Source organism: Crocodylus siamensis, chromosome 15, assembly GCF_052110815.1.
Source record: "Crocodylus siamensis isolate JL-2025a chromosome 15, ASM5211081v1, whole genome shotgun sequence".
NCBI lineage: Eukaryota > Metazoa > Chordata > Crocodylia > Crocodylidae > Crocodylus > Crocodylus siamensis.
In genome coordinates this window covers 35,215,267-35,230,381 of record NC_143409.1, presented here as the reverse complement: position 1 = coordinate 35,230,381, position 15,115 = coordinate 35,215,267, and the positions used below count along the sequence as shown (strand labels likewise).

Sequence of the window (15,115 nt, the reverse complement as noted above, 5' to 3'; positions counted from 1 at the left end):
CAAATACATTGCACAATTTCTCCCTGCAGTTATGAACTTAAAATATTTGACTACTATCTCACATCATTTCAGTAAAGTAAGATCCAGGTAAATTATATTCATCATTCATTTGTTTTAACCTTTAACCTACTAATGACAATTATAGCATCTTAAAAGATTATGTTACCTTGTAGAACTACAGAAACACGCTTACATTCCAGCATATATACAAGCTCAACAGAATGCTTAAGGAATGACCTAGGCAAAAAAAAAAGTAATTAACTTCATAATTAATATCAAGAGAATCATAATTTGACAAACCATTTTTTAAGATTTGGGGAGGGGATTTTCAAATGCAAGTTAAATAATTCAGGAGCACAAGTGCTGCTGATTTCATTGGGATTTATGCAAAGAGGTCATGTAGGCACATCCCAAAATCTAACATACATCAAAACAGTAAGATAAAACTTCAACTTTTCCCAGGATTCTAGTATCACAGACCTTCCATTTAAAGACTGTGAAAGCTGAGTTTGAAATGGTGCTTAATGCAGCCTTGATTTTTTAAAGACTTACATTTACACACACACACACGCGCGCACGCGAGCAGAGTTTTAAGCATGTCATTCAAGTAATGAATGTTAAGCCCACCATTTTGTTTTTGTAGGATTCCATATTATGTAATAAAATATATTTAAGTATAAAAAGTTTCCATATATCAATTTCACTTACTTATTTTTACATAGTAAAAATTCCACCTATATGCTTCATTGCTTACTTACATTGGTGAAAATTTAAGGAGGTAATATTAACCATTATCTTCTAGTTGTACTTTTTGTACACACCTGATGTATTCTAGCCAGTGTGTATTTTCCAGTGAGGACAGCCACTTCTCTTCTGTTTCTTCAAAAGGTTCTGCATGTTTTAAAGAATAATTCAGATGAACAAAACTTGACATGTCACATCAATAGGTCATGCTGCTCATTACCTTCTATATGACTCTACAGTAACAGCTGAAGATACTTAGTCTATCTCCTTCAACAAAAACAGTTTTCTTTTATGTGCCAGGCTGCAGACTGCAGCCACCACATGATGTTTTATATCCAATATGCTTAGTGCATGAACTATAACCCGTGATTCAGAATGAAGTAAAAGCATGTAGGCTCTACCAAGCTATTCTGCAACACAACACACCTTTTAAACAATTTCAAATGTAGGCAAGATAAACACGTTTTTTTTTTCTTAAGGAGTGATTATCTCAAATCTTTCAAACTATATTTTTGCAACCTGATTCTTAAATACCTCCAAAAATAGAATATGTTTAAGAATGATATCATGACTTACCATTAACACATAACTGTTTCAGTTTAATAAATGCAGCCTGGATTTCCTGGATACTGGGTAGACACTTGTCCAAATCTGATTTGTAAACATCACTTCTCTGTGGATGGCTTCGAGTTATTGCATTACAAATCCTAATGAAAAAGCATCAAGAACTTTAATCCTGGAGTGGGAGGAAAATAAGTTCAGCCGCATAGAAGTATACTTATGGATGGATACAAAGGGGGTTTTTTGTATGTTTTTTAAATAAAGTATTTTAGTTGGTTGTTAGGAAGGCAAATAACTTATATAAAAAAGCTATTTGGCCAAACAGCAAAATGGAAAAGCACAAGCATCTGATTAGCATTCAGCTTCAATGCATGTCATGCTTTGTGGCCATATGGAATGCATGTGGAGGCAGAATTGTTGACACATATTCAGAAACTTTAAATTCCCACTGAGGAGCTAAATTAAATCTGAGCAATTGAAAACAATGGATTGTTTAAAGGTATGCTAGAGGAGGCAGCTATTAATCACAACAGCACAGAAGCTGTGGGAAGAAAGCCTGTTGGGGAGGTGTGTTTAACAAAGTACATAAAAGGATACCTGAACATAAAGCTAAAAGCTAGACACTGTTCACTTTGAGCCTGGCTCTGACACCAGCTCCCTCTAGTCTTCAGAAATGTACGGAACCTTTATATCTCAGTTTCCCTCAAATAAGGATAGTATATGCCTCTAGGTTCTACAAACATTATCTAATGCTTATAAAGAGATCTGAAGATGAAAAGCTATTATTATGAGGACCACCACTAGACCAAACCTGCAATGGTAGGAGTGAAAGAAAACTTGAAGGATGAGATATCTCAGAGAAGTTAATCGATTTGTTGTCAATATTGAATATCCAATGATACTTAAGAAATATATAAAAGCATATAAACTTTAGTGTCCCAAAGGGAACACTAATCAGAACTTCATTTAAACCACGCAAAGGCAATGAAAAGGTTTACAAGCAGTCTTCTAACCTATTAAAGATAAGGAATAAAAGGTACCAGTCTTGCAAGGTGCTCTGTGATTTCTGTAATATGAAAGCTGGGGGGTGGGGCACACGACTTAGAAGGAAAGGCAGAGGGAACTGGGCTTACTGGGCATTTATACATGTACTCTGAGAGTGTGGTGGGGAGGTATTTTAAATTAGAGCAGCTCTGAGGGCCACTCTAAGGTGCCCGGAGCATCATGTGCATCAGCATCCTCACGCTGAAAAATGGTGGCAGAGGCACTTTCATTAAAGCTCACTGCACAAGCTTTAGTTAAAAGCATCCCCGCTGCCAGTTTTCAGCACGGGGATGCCGATACATGTGACGCTGGAGTTTGCTAAAGTGCGGTAATTACCATGTTCCAGCAGATTTAATGAATCGAGTCTGCTCCGACACACTGTAATTACAGCACAGCGGAGCAGCGTTGCTGCACATGTATAGGCACCCATTTAGTCTGGAGAAGTCTGAGGGGATTTAATAGCAGCCTTTGACTACCTGAATGGTCATTCCAAAGAGGATAGAGCTAAACTGTTCTTAGTGATGGCAGATGACAGAAAAAGGAGCAATGGTCCCAAGTTGCAGCAAGGAAAGTTTAGGTTGGATATTAGGAAAAACCACTCATGAGGAGAGTAATAAAGCACTAGAACAGATTACCTAGAGAGGTTTGTGAAATATCCATTCTTGGAGTTTTTTAAGACCCAGCTAGACAAAGCCTTGTGTAGGATGATCTAGTTGGGGCTGGTCCTCCTTTGAGCAAGGGGTTGGACTAGATGACCTCCTGAGATCCCTTCCAGCCCTAATTTTCTATGATTCTGATGTTAGTGGGAAATCTGGCATTCCAAAGCAGTATCTATTGTGTTACAGAACTCAGTCTATGTTGCTTTGTATTTTCCAAGCAGTGCAAAAAGATTAACTTATTTTCAAAATTCTTCTGTGAGCGAGACAAAAGTAGAAGTTCCCCACTGGTGGTACAGCAATGTCAATGCGGTAAGAGAAGCAAGTGTAACAATGGGGTTGTGTCACTAGTGTGCTGTGCAGTTCCCAGTGTGGCAAATAGACCCTTAAGAACCCTTAAACATACATTATCAAAATATTATTCGTTAAATATGACTTAAGTGGACATTAAGTAATTCCAAGGCTTCATGCAGACCACCTGCTTGGAGATAAATTTCACACAGACTGCTGCATCACGAAAAAGATATGTGTGGCTTATAGCTCACCAATTGTCTCATATATGTCTGGTTAAGTAATGCTAATAAGTTATAGTTTACCTTTGGTCTATCCTTCTTTGTTGCAATACATCTTTAATGTTGGCCATTCTCACAAGAGCACTCCCATTAGGGTGATTCCAGCACCATACCTAACAGAAAGAGATTAGTTAGTACCATGTGACAAAGCAAAAACAGATTTCTAATTTCTGTGTATAAAACATATCACTGTCAAATACTATATGACAATGAAAATCACCATAAAGTGTACACTTACTGGCATTCGTCTCCCAATGAATGAGTAAGAATAGAGCTTCAGGTCCTGATCTGCTAAGGAAGATGGGACTACAAAGTATTCTGGAAGGCTGGGGGAAAAATATAATGCAGAGTAATTTTTCTTGAAAGCACTTACTTGTCCTGGAGACAGAAGCCTACTACCAACAGTGGTGTGTTAGCACAAGATGAGCTGAACCTCAGAATAATAATGCAACTTAAATGAGGTACTACATAAGCACAGCATATTTATGGTAATAACCACTCTATTCCCATGTGTGTTCAGTAAGCCACTCACGGTACTAGCAATAAAACTCATATCATGTCTTCCTTGTGGGACCCAGCACTACAATCTTAGTTTCTCTTGGTTCAAACAAAAGCATGCCTCCTTTGCATTACCTCCATTAGAAAAAAGAAGTGACATACATCCCTTCACCTCCAACAAAAACATCTAAAAGCATGACCCAAATAGGAAGCTAAGCACACAATGTTTTCTGATGCGCTATCAGTTTACCAACTTCTATTAATTGCTTACTTCTACCCCTCCACAGGATCCGATTCAAAGAATGGAAATCCCTGGTTCGTTTTACAGATACATATGGGAAGACGACACAAGCTCAGGGGTGGACCACTGAGAAGCTCACAGAGCACTATGGAAGCAACAGACAGTGCTACTCTAACAATGTTCCTGTGATTTTCCATTATAAAGTTTCAAATTGTGTTAAGATTTCTTTTATGGACATGCGAGTTTATGTCACACTGATATTATTCATATAGTTTGTACCAGAAAAATAAAACTATTACAAAACACAGGAAAAACTGGTATTTTCTTTCATTTAATCTAATATGAATGCATTCATTAAGTATGAGCGCCAGAAAATCTGACATCTCTCCATGGAAACTGTTGCTGTTTCAGAATATTTTACAGTAAATCATCTGAAAGATGCTTTTATAAAAATATGAACTCAAGAAAAACTCAGGTCTGACCAAAATGCATCCATGTTTTCCTACCAGCATCTGATCTCTCTTTGGGCCAATGTAAAGTCAAATTAGCAACAGTCAAATTAGCTTGTTTTTCATTGGTACAGACTTACCAAGTAGAAATCATGTAACCTTCATTCACTGAACAGACTCTCCATTCTGATGCACCTGTCCTTTTGATTTCTCTATCCCAATCAGAATAAGCTTCAAACAAAGGAGTCTGTTGACCACTGCCACTGCTTCCACAACCTCCTCCAGGATCTATTCCATTTACTTTTTTTGCTAGAAAAGGAAATTCATCAATGCAAGATTTTTAAGAATACCCCTTGAACACTTGATCATGCTAATTACTAGAGTGGAATCTTTTCTAAATAAGAGGTAGGTGTTCCTTGCATCTTACAACTGATGCTGCCTCATCACAGATTAACCAGTAGTGATACCTTCCCTATAGTTTGGTAATAAACAAGGGTGACTGTTGTTTTAACAGAGCAAGCTGTATGCAGCTCTTGTATTGATTCAGTTTCTAGAACACAAAGGCCTAGTCTGGAAACAGTGTTGCATTCATTTGTAAGTGATCTTTTTCTATATCTGCAGATTAAAAATTTCCTGGAACTGACCTGTTACAATGTACTATTTTAAAATATATTTATGCAAAACTGAGATGACTGAATTTATGATGACCTTGCAATAATTAGATTCTATACATGGAACAATTATAAATTTATTATAAATGTATTATAATTTTCCATGTATAGAATCTAATTATTAGAGGGTCGTCTTTAATGTGTCTTGTTCCTACTGGGGAAAGTGGTGGCAAGGGGTCTGCCCCCCTTGCCCTCCCATACTTTGCCATCCCTGTTGCCTGTCCCTACCTACCTGCACAGCAAAGAGGATTGGGGGGAGGAAGGGGGGAGGCTGCAGAGGCAGCATGGGGCACAACAGCTGGGGGGAGGAGAAAGCAGAGGCCGCAATGGGGTGTGGCCAGAGTCAGAACAACAGCAGTCCTCCATCCCCCACCTCATATTTGAATCCAAAAATGAGGAGCTTTTACCCCCATGTTAAATGGAAGTAAAAAAACCCTAAACTTGGGTTCAAGTAAATATGGTAGCTAACTGTTCTGGAAATTTAGCTAAAATTTGCTACTACTGATAAAAATTCTGAGAACAGATTGACTATTACTGAGCCACAAACTTTCCAGATAACACCTGCTTTGCCATCCTTTCCACTGTTCTAACAGTTTTGATTTAGGAGGTGCTTTTTCAGCAAACTCCTACATTCAAAAGAGCTGGAAAAGGTTCTTTTTGTTCTTAGTACAGGGGCCAAGGCAAAAAAAATGCTCCAGTAACAAGGCTTACTAATACATCACATGACATTACTCATTCCGACTGAACTGCTCTGATGTTAAGAACAGCTTTGGTTCTCATACAAGAATGTTATTATATACCATGTTACCAATTAATTAGCAAGATTTCCGCTACTGTTTTTTTCTTTTGAAACAAATTGGTCAATTGTGTTGAAAGCATGGGGCACGCTGTTTCCTGAGTTGAATTAAAAACATTCTATAATCTGATCTATGTGGGATCAGACAGGGCAAAGGAATCAGCTTGAACATAAAGTGCAAGATGCTATCACCCCAATGATAGAGTGTCAGCTTACTCCTTTTATATCACCAATTTCATCTTTCCAGTAGTTTTAGAAGACCCTTCCTCAAGTATGCTTTTCAAGAGAGACCCTTTCCAAAATTGAGGTAAAGTGATATTACGGTAATGCAATTTCCTGCCACTTCTCTTACTACCTTACATTCCAAGTGTGACAACAAGTAGGAATCCTTTTTTCCTTATGTAAATCAGTGAGTAATTAAATTATATCTTTATACAAGTGTCTTTTAAACTGTTTTTATATTTTTTTAATTTTTTGGGGTTGGCTTTGGTTGGTTCCTCATAAGTTTCTCTGAGGATATTTAGATACATATTTAGGTTAAATGTAAACATAATTATGTTAAAAAGTTCATGTCAGAACAGACGCTTTAAATTATTTTTGGTATCATCAAGTTAGAGCCGCTGGCCTAGTTTTCTTTATGCTTCCTCATTTTTTTCCTAAAAATATATTAAATGAATAAATAGGAGCTCAGTCAGATCTCCAGAAAATACTCAAAGTTTTAGATCGGGTCAAAAATGAAGATTAAGTTGACACTCTCATTCAACCAGTCATTTGTGCATATCACAAAAGGTCAAGCTTATTCTGCTGGTCCCATATTTTAAAAGCTCTAATATTTGCCCACTTTAAAAAAAACAAAGTATAACGCATAAGGAATCTGTAAACGATTTGGAGCCAGGTTTTGTAAGGTAATCAGTTGCTTAATGTTCTAAACTCCCACCTAACCTGCTGAGACACTTCTGTATCTCCCGCTCAGTTCCAACCTGCAGCTTTGAGCATATCACACCTTCGAGTGCCTGGCCCTTTATATCTAACTGTGGGGGTGCTATGGCAAGGCTTTGCCTTTACTTGCAATCCAGAGCTGTCACACATGCCCCCACTCACAATTGAAACAGCTGGAATTTTAGGCAAAGTGAGAAATAAAACAACAGCAGAAAATGTTAGCATAATTAATATATGGGTATAGGGAGCTTTTTCAGATAAAAATAAAATTTGTTTGTTTTGGATAACAAGTTATGATCACACCAATTAATTTACATACAGAAACTAAAAGTTTTGGGTGCAATATAAGTCCATTTCAATTATCTCCTAATATGCACTGGGGAAAAAAGAGTGTGTGAATACAAGAGACACTATTTTAAAATAACTATATGGGTTTGATATTTTCGAAAGCACAGAGGAGAGGAAAAAAAATAATGGGAAAACTCTGAAGCACCAATTTTTTACAGGACTGGCAGGGGAGCAAGCTGGGTAAAACCCAGGGCTCGGTCAGGGATCCCAGTCAAACACGAGAACACTGAGCAGAGACTTCCTTTTCAGAAATGTCTGCTGGCTCCCTCCCCCTAGCCACTGTAGCCCAGCAAAACCACTGGCCACACTGTCACGGGTTTCCTGCCCCCATTAGTACTCTGAAACTCCAAAAGGGTATTCTGCTTATTTTACCCACTTCATGTCATATAACTCTCCTACTGGTCTTTCTTTCAGGTAGCACAGCCATTTCATGGACATAGTAAAGATGGCTTTGTGAAGGCTGTGATAGACACAGCATTTTATTAACACCTTTCTTTCTCTCTCCAGTATCCTGCTACGGTTTCTGTAGATTTGCTCCCTACTGCATCACGCAGCTGGAGGGAGCGTGTGGACTTTAACACTCTCTTTAAATGTTACTGCACACATTTAAAGTGTGTCCATCACACAAGCACATAAAACATTATTGTGCCCATCACACAAGCAAATATAAACTTTCATTTGGGCACTCAAGGTGAAGTTATGTGGACACATGTAGAAAATGAGCATGCCCATTTGGGGCAAGTTTGAAAATCTGGCCTTTTTGTAGACCCCATGCTGAGTTCCTCTAGTGGCGAGATCATTGGTTTCTAATGCAAATGGCAGAGTAAAGATATTAAATAAATGACATACATCTAGAGCACTTTTCATATTTGGAAGCTTACTGTAATGGATTTTTTAACTTCTGGCTGTGTATTGGCTGGGGAGCACTAAGCAGTGACCTCACAGCATTACACTAGAAATCAAGATCCAAAGGCATCTTTTCCAAGCTTACCTAACTGACAAGGTTCAGTTGGAGATTGGCCTTGAGCAGAGAGGGTGAGCTCCAACTCAGCAGGGGTGGTGGAAGATTTGAGTGGGAAGAACTGCCTAGTAAGCCTCTAGGAAAGGAAGTATGGAGTCCCAAGTTGCATAAATCCTCCTGCAATACCACCAGAAGAGAAACTTACTCCTAACAGAAGGCCAGGTGAACAAACCTGCCTGGGGATTTTCTGGGTGTCCAGAATACCAATACAGACACACAATAAGAGGAATGGAGGGCAGACTGAAAAATAATGCTATTCATGCTGGAATAGGGAGCTTTTTCAGATAAAAAAAATAAAATCCGTTTGTTTTAGATAACAAGTTATGATCACACCAACTAATTTACATACAGAAAGTAAAGGTTTTGGGTGCAGTATAAGTCCATTGCAATTATCTCCCAAAGCAAACCTCAAACACTTCTTGCCCTTGCTTTACTACAAAAGTCCCCAGCCTTACTACAGTTAGAACAACTGCACATGTTAAAGAATGGAAACTATGAACAGATTTTGGTTCATCGTTACCTGGATTATGATACATTTTCCCAACATATTCAAATGCAAAGAGCAGCTGAAGATCTGTTGGCTGAGAATAGTGAGCAATTGCAAGGCACACCTACGGGGAAAAAAAGAAGATACTTGTTTTTCACTCTTCAGCATTATTAAAGTACTTTATTGTAAGAATCAAGACAACTTAAATATATTACCATGGATTGTAGCACTGTAAAAATGTGTAAAATGAGGTAGATTAAAGATAATGTTTCGAGGTACTCTTCCCAGGTTTGACCTGAGAACAGGATTACAATATATTGTTACAATTGGTTAAGTGCTAATATTTGGTGAGGAAGCATTATCATCATTGAGATAGGCGATTTTCTTTTGACTGCCCATCAGGAGCAACTCAAAAGTATAGATTTCCTAGACATTAGGGCTGGAAGGGACCGCGGGAGATCATCGAGTCCAGCCCCCTGCCCAAAGGGCATGAGTCAGCTGGGGTCATAGGATCCCAGCAAGATAAGCATCCAATTTACCCTTGAAGGTGTTCAATGTAGGTGCTTGAACCACCTCCGCTGGCAGACTGTTCCAGACCTTGCGGGGCTCGGACAGTAAAGAAATTCTTCCTTATGTCCAGCCTGAAACGGTCTTGCAGGAGTTTGTGACCGTTCGACCTCGTCATCCCTTGGGGCGCTCTGGTGAACAGACGTTCCCCCAGATCCTGGTGGTCACCCCTAATAAACTTATAGGTGGCCATCAGATCACCCCTGAGCCTGTGCTTTTCCAGGCTAAAGAGTCCCATGGCTCTCAGCCTGTCATCGTAAGATCTGTTTTCCTGACCTCTGATCATGCGCGTGGCTCTCCTCTGGACTCTCTCAAGCTTCTCCACATCCTTTTTGAATTGTGGAGCCCAAAACTGGACGCAGTACTCCAGCTGCGGCCTCACCAAGGCCGAGTACAAGGGGAGAATGACGTCCCGGGATTTGCTCGAAGCATCTATGGATGCACACCAGCATTTTGGTCGCTTTACTAGCTGCAGCATCGCATTGGAGGCTCATGTTCATCTTGTGGTCAATGATGACCCCCAAGTCTTTTTCTTCTGTAGTGCTAACCAACGTAGCACTGCCGAGCCTATAAGGATGCTGCAGGTTTTTCCTCCCAAGGTGGAGAACCTGGCATTTTTCGGTGTTAAACACCATGAGGTTCTCGTCTGCCCATTTGCTGAGCTTGTCCAGGTCAGCCTGGATCACCCGCCTATCTTCTGGCATGGATGCTTTGCCCCAAAGTTTGGTGTCATTGGCGAACTTGGCCAGTCCACTCCTGACTCCAATGTCCACATTGTTAATGAAGATGTTGAACAGGATGGGTCCCAGGACAGAGCCTTGAGGGACCCCACTGGTCACAGGGCACCATGATGAGTGACTGCCATCGATCACAATCCTCTGGGTCCGACCACGAAGCCAATTTCCCAGCCAGCGGATCGTGGTGGAGCCAAGGCCACAACTGGCCAGTTTGGCCAAGAGGTGATCATGGGATACCAGATCAAAAGCTTTTTTGAAGTAAAGATATATGACATCAACCTCTTCTCCCTTGTCCAGGTGATAGGTCACCTGGTCATAGAAGGAAATGAGATTGGTCAAACAAGACCCACCCGCAACAAACCCATGCTGGCTGTCCCTTAGAATGTTAGCCTGGGCCAGTCCCTCAAGGATGGCCTCCTTAATAAACTTTTCTAAGATCTTCCCCAGATTGACATAACAACAGCATTTCTTAGTGTCGAAAACAAAGATCTGTTTATACCAGAAAGGGCAGCCAGCTTTAGCACTTCCAAACTGTTCTTTGCCAAAAGAAGTCCAGACTGTGGGAGCAAGACACTGAACTGCCTGTGTGAATTTATACACATGCATGGGGAGGGCAGGGGAGCAGAGCCAGAAAAGAGCAGAAGGCACTTGTACAGTGATGAACCACATGGGGCCTTACTCCTGGCTGGTCCTTCAGCATTACTGCAGTATGTGTGATAAACAGTAATAGGTTTCATGCACTAGAGCACCACCTTTGACATTAATGTTTTGAAACAGCCTTGCATTTTCCCTCGCAAGACTTGCAGGAGTTATGACAGCCTTGTATCTAAGTAATTCCTGTTCATGGATGCCTTCAAGATTTCTGGAGTAAAAGTCAAGAGACTCACAAAAGTTTCCATTCATTAGACTGGGAAATGCTCTCCTCCTGCTGGATGCTTCTGGCTTGTTTTTTTAGATGGCCAGAGCACTTTCAAAATTTCAGTGAAGCATCCAGTGAGAGGTACAGATGGCAGGTGTTACTTGACAAGGTACAACGACCTACAGTTAGTTAGGAGTGTTAAAAAGCAGACTCCTTCCCACTTGCTGAGAAATTCTGGAAGCTGATAGATCAGCCAGATGATCTGGGAAGTCTCATGTCAGCCTGATAACTGGGCCTGGCCCTCAGAGACTCACCTCGGATGACTGGTTTTTAAACAAACCCCCTCCATATTAAAATACCTGTAAGCCCAGCCTCTCCAAGAACCTGATGAGATGGCTAAGCTGGAGCAGGCTGAGTCATGTACCTTGCCTAAGGGCACTACTGCAGAGTCTCAATTGGAGAACAAGTACATCCCTGCCACATCAACGTAAGAAACAGCTCCCGCAAGTTAAGTCTTTATGTGGGGATTGAGGCCCCCATAGGGAGAGGAGGAGGGAGTTGGGCAGGGGTGGGGCTCCTGTCCAGCCTGGTGGTGCGTGGGGCTTGGGGCCATGTGTGGTTGCAGGGCCCCGGTGGGGAGTAGGATGGGGCTGCAAGGGGCTCATCCAGGGGGAGTGGGACTGGCTCCCTGCCACTCCGCACACTCCTGGGGTAGCAGGGTGGGCACATGCCCCAAAGATCTGTGCATGGGGGACAGTTCGCCCGCTACTGCGGGCTCCCCACCCTGCTGCCCTTCCCCAGGGCCTCCACAGCCCGGTGGGTGGCACTCAGCATGGCAGAGCAGAGCAGAGTGTGGCCAGGTGGGGAAACTCCTTGCCACTGCAAGCCCCACAACTCCTTGGCAACGCACCCCCTGCCTGCCTGGTAGCAGCAAGGGGCACAACCCCGCACTGCTATCCCCACTGCAGCCAGGTAAGCAGGGGGCTCTTTGCCAGGGCAGTGCTGGGCTCACAGCTGCAAGGAGCTTTGCACCCAGCCCTGCTCTTTCTTGCCACACCCGCTGGGCTGCAGAGGCCCTGGGGGGAGGGTCACAGGGTCAGGAGCCCAAGCCCACAGCCTGCATCTGCCCCTTCCCCAGGCACAAATCTGGGGGGGCATGTGGCCCCCCCACTCCTCCCAGGGAGTGCACACAGCAGCAGGAAGCTGGTCCTTGCCTGTCTGAACCTGTAGTGGGCATCCCACCCCCGACCCATGGGCTCCACTTTGGCTGTGCCACCCATGGGAGAGGGGAGCCACGCTCCTTCCAGAAGCTGTCACCTCCTGTGGGTGCCAGCCGGGGCTCAGCTCCTGCTGTGGGGGGCCCTGGCCTTGTAGCCCTGGCAGAGGCAAATTATAAGAGAATTTGCAATTTTTTTACCAGAATCCGAGTGCCAGTGTCCCAAGAAGCCGAGCAGTCTTTCCTGTGCCATTCCAGTGCTCTCTGTCCTCACTCAGACTTCACTACCTACTCCCTGGGACCTTCTCCTTCCCCCCCTCCAAGCTCGCTCTGAGTTTCACTCATTCTCCTCAAGCCCCATCAGATACACTTGCAACAAAACAGTAGTCTCGCCCCATACAATGAAACATGGCTTAGGGCATCAAAGGGCAGAGTCCGTGGCTTGCTTTCAGGCCTACGCTATCATGTGCCCCTGGGGTGAAAAGGACATTTAGAAGTCCTATTTAGGGACCTACAAGCATTATTTACATTAAAGCCCACCCACGTGGAGCCCCTTACTGGAACTGCAGGCTAGATCTTAGCCCACCTCATTACGCTAAGATTCAAACAACCTTCCCCAGTTTACCCAAATATGCCTCTTTTACTTCACAGGAAACATTTGAGAAGAGTGATGGTAAACCTTCACTACAGTGAAATTTATCCTATAAATTCAGCTTCAACAAATTCTACCTGTCAACATTTTTTAAAATCTCATTACAAAACGTATTTATGTAGAAAATGCATCGGGGGGTGGGGAGGGGGAGGCAGGGACAGCAGGATGGGTGTGAGAAGCACTGGGTCAGGACTGGCCATAGATGCTTACAAATGGGGCCTGGTACAAACAAGGTTGAGAACCACTGGCATCAAGAAGGAGCAAAGAAAACAGCACAATGTTGTTTTTACCTTTTCTAACAAACACTTCTCCATAAGGTGCTAAATGCTTTTCTAAACCACTTAGTCTCTGCTCTGCCTTCAGAGAAGCACAGCCACACAAACACAGCAAACATCACTTCTCTCTACTTCCTCATAAGAAATGGGCAGTGAAACCGAATCAAAGGAAATTATCCAGCATTAAGACAGGTAGATAGTTTGTAATAAACATACATAAACATACATACATAGATACATTTTCATGATTTGCCTTTATTAACAAAAAAGCTGAAACAAAGGCCAGACTTTTTTTTTTTTTAAAATATGCTGAGCACACTGACCTTCTTTGTAACAGTCAGCCTCATAACTTTGGAAATATTAGCATTTCTGATTTTCGAGTTTAAAAGATTTTTAATACGCAAACATTTATCAGGATATGGAACCTGAACATATATAGTGCCTCCTCAGCTCCTAAGCATACTATATACATGTCTGTATAGATATTAGTAAAAAAAATGAAAATTTTATTACAGGCTTGCCAATGGACAAGACTTTATAAACATACCAATAGATTTATACTAACCAGTCCTATTCAATAGCAAGGAAACCCCAAGATAATCAGGTTTTAAGGCTCACAACAACAGCATTGTTTCTTATCTTGAATAATACTGGGTGGTGACCTAAATGTCCACTGTAGGTACCACTACTTAAAGATCATAACCCAGCACATTACATATTCTTTTGTACTTAACCAAATTTTGCCTTTAGGCTATATTCATTTTTTCACCATATTTTACTCGATGTAAAGCAGTGTTTGGTACGCTTGGGACAGTGTTTGAAGACAGTTTGCTTCTAAGAGGTTAAGAACACTCTCTCACACATTTTATTTGTTGACAGAAAAGGTTTTCTTATGGCCTAAATCAAAAATATGAAAATAGGATTTCTATGCACACCATTAAGGGATTAACAGTACTGACAGCACAATGCCACAGAAAAAGGCAAAGAGTATACACTGAGGCTGGATTCCATATCATGATGATTACTACATCATTACCCTTTAGGTTTCGTGTACAGGAGATAAAAGGACCTGCATTTTCATTTTGCTGTTGGCTTTTGGCAAAGACATTTACCACCATTTACAGAATTATCTTGTCCATGCTATGCTGCAGGCTAACTTAATCTCACTGAAAACTTACTGTTTTACACACACTTACCCAATAATCATACAATATGTTTACAAAATCTTTAAAAAAAAAAACAGTCCCTGAGACTTCTTTCCCTGTATTATTTTCAGTTCAACAATGAAACTACAGTGCAGAACAGAAGCAGTCTCATGCGGTTTTTGACAAACACAGAGCAAAACAGTCATTGTAAAATAACTTTGCACAAATGTTCTTGAGCAGTTTGTGGGTTTTCTTGGTAGGCTGGAGGCAAGGAGAGGGTAGGTCCATATATTTAAGAGTGGTTGCGTATGCATGATAAAATATATTATTATTATTATTGATCATTTACATATTTAGAGTCCCAAAATTAAGAAAGAAATGTGTTAGCATTTGTTCTGCATTTTAGGCAAGCAAAACTGATGCAACCTACTGCATCAAGCAGTTCCTTCTAACAAGTCCTAAAGCCAGATTTATTTTCTAGTTATCCCTAACTTCATATAGTAGTGTTATTGTCTGGGACGTCAAACAAGCAGATTCCAGGTTCCTCCACAAAATACCACCTAAGGCTGAAAGCTCTTAAATGAGAAGACACATGTTTTACAGGAAGCACTCTCATATCATACTGAAAAATGTTTAC

General features: G+C 41.4%; 2 protein-coding genes across 2 annotated transcripts in view; one reads left to right on the top strand and one right to left on the bottom strand.

Annotated features, from left to right (window-relative positions):
• Nucleotides 1-4,873, top strand: part of FAN1 (FANCD2 and FANCI associated nuclease 1) — a 58,211-nt gene extending 53,338 nt beyond the window's left edge. The window contains exon 14 of the mRNA XM_090028137.1: nt 4,363-4,873. Within this exon, the coding sequence (XP_089884263.1) occupies nt 4,363-4,446 (84 nt within the window). The 3' untranslated portion in view covers nt 4,447-4,873. The remainder of the gene's footprint in view (nt 1-4,362) is intronic.
• Nucleotides 1-15,115, bottom strand: part of MTMR10 (myotubularin related protein 10) — a 71,585-nt gene that overhangs the window by 12,675 nt on the left and 43,795 nt on the right. Inside the window, exons 6-12 of the mRNA XM_090028139.1 lie at nt 9,061-9,151; nt 4,906-5,074; nt 3,816-3,903; nt 3,602-3,690; nt 1,321-1,451; nt 822-891; nt 167-237 (exon numbers count right to left, since the gene is read on the bottom strand). Coding sequence (XP_089884265.1) covers nt 167-237; nt 822-891; nt 1,321-1,451; nt 3,602-3,690; nt 3,816-3,903; nt 4,906-5,074; nt 9,061-9,151 — 709 coding nt within the window. The remainder of the gene's footprint in view (nt 1-166; nt 238-821; nt 892-1,320; nt 1,452-3,601; nt 3,691-3,815; nt 3,904-4,905; nt 5,075-9,060; nt 9,152-15,115) is intronic.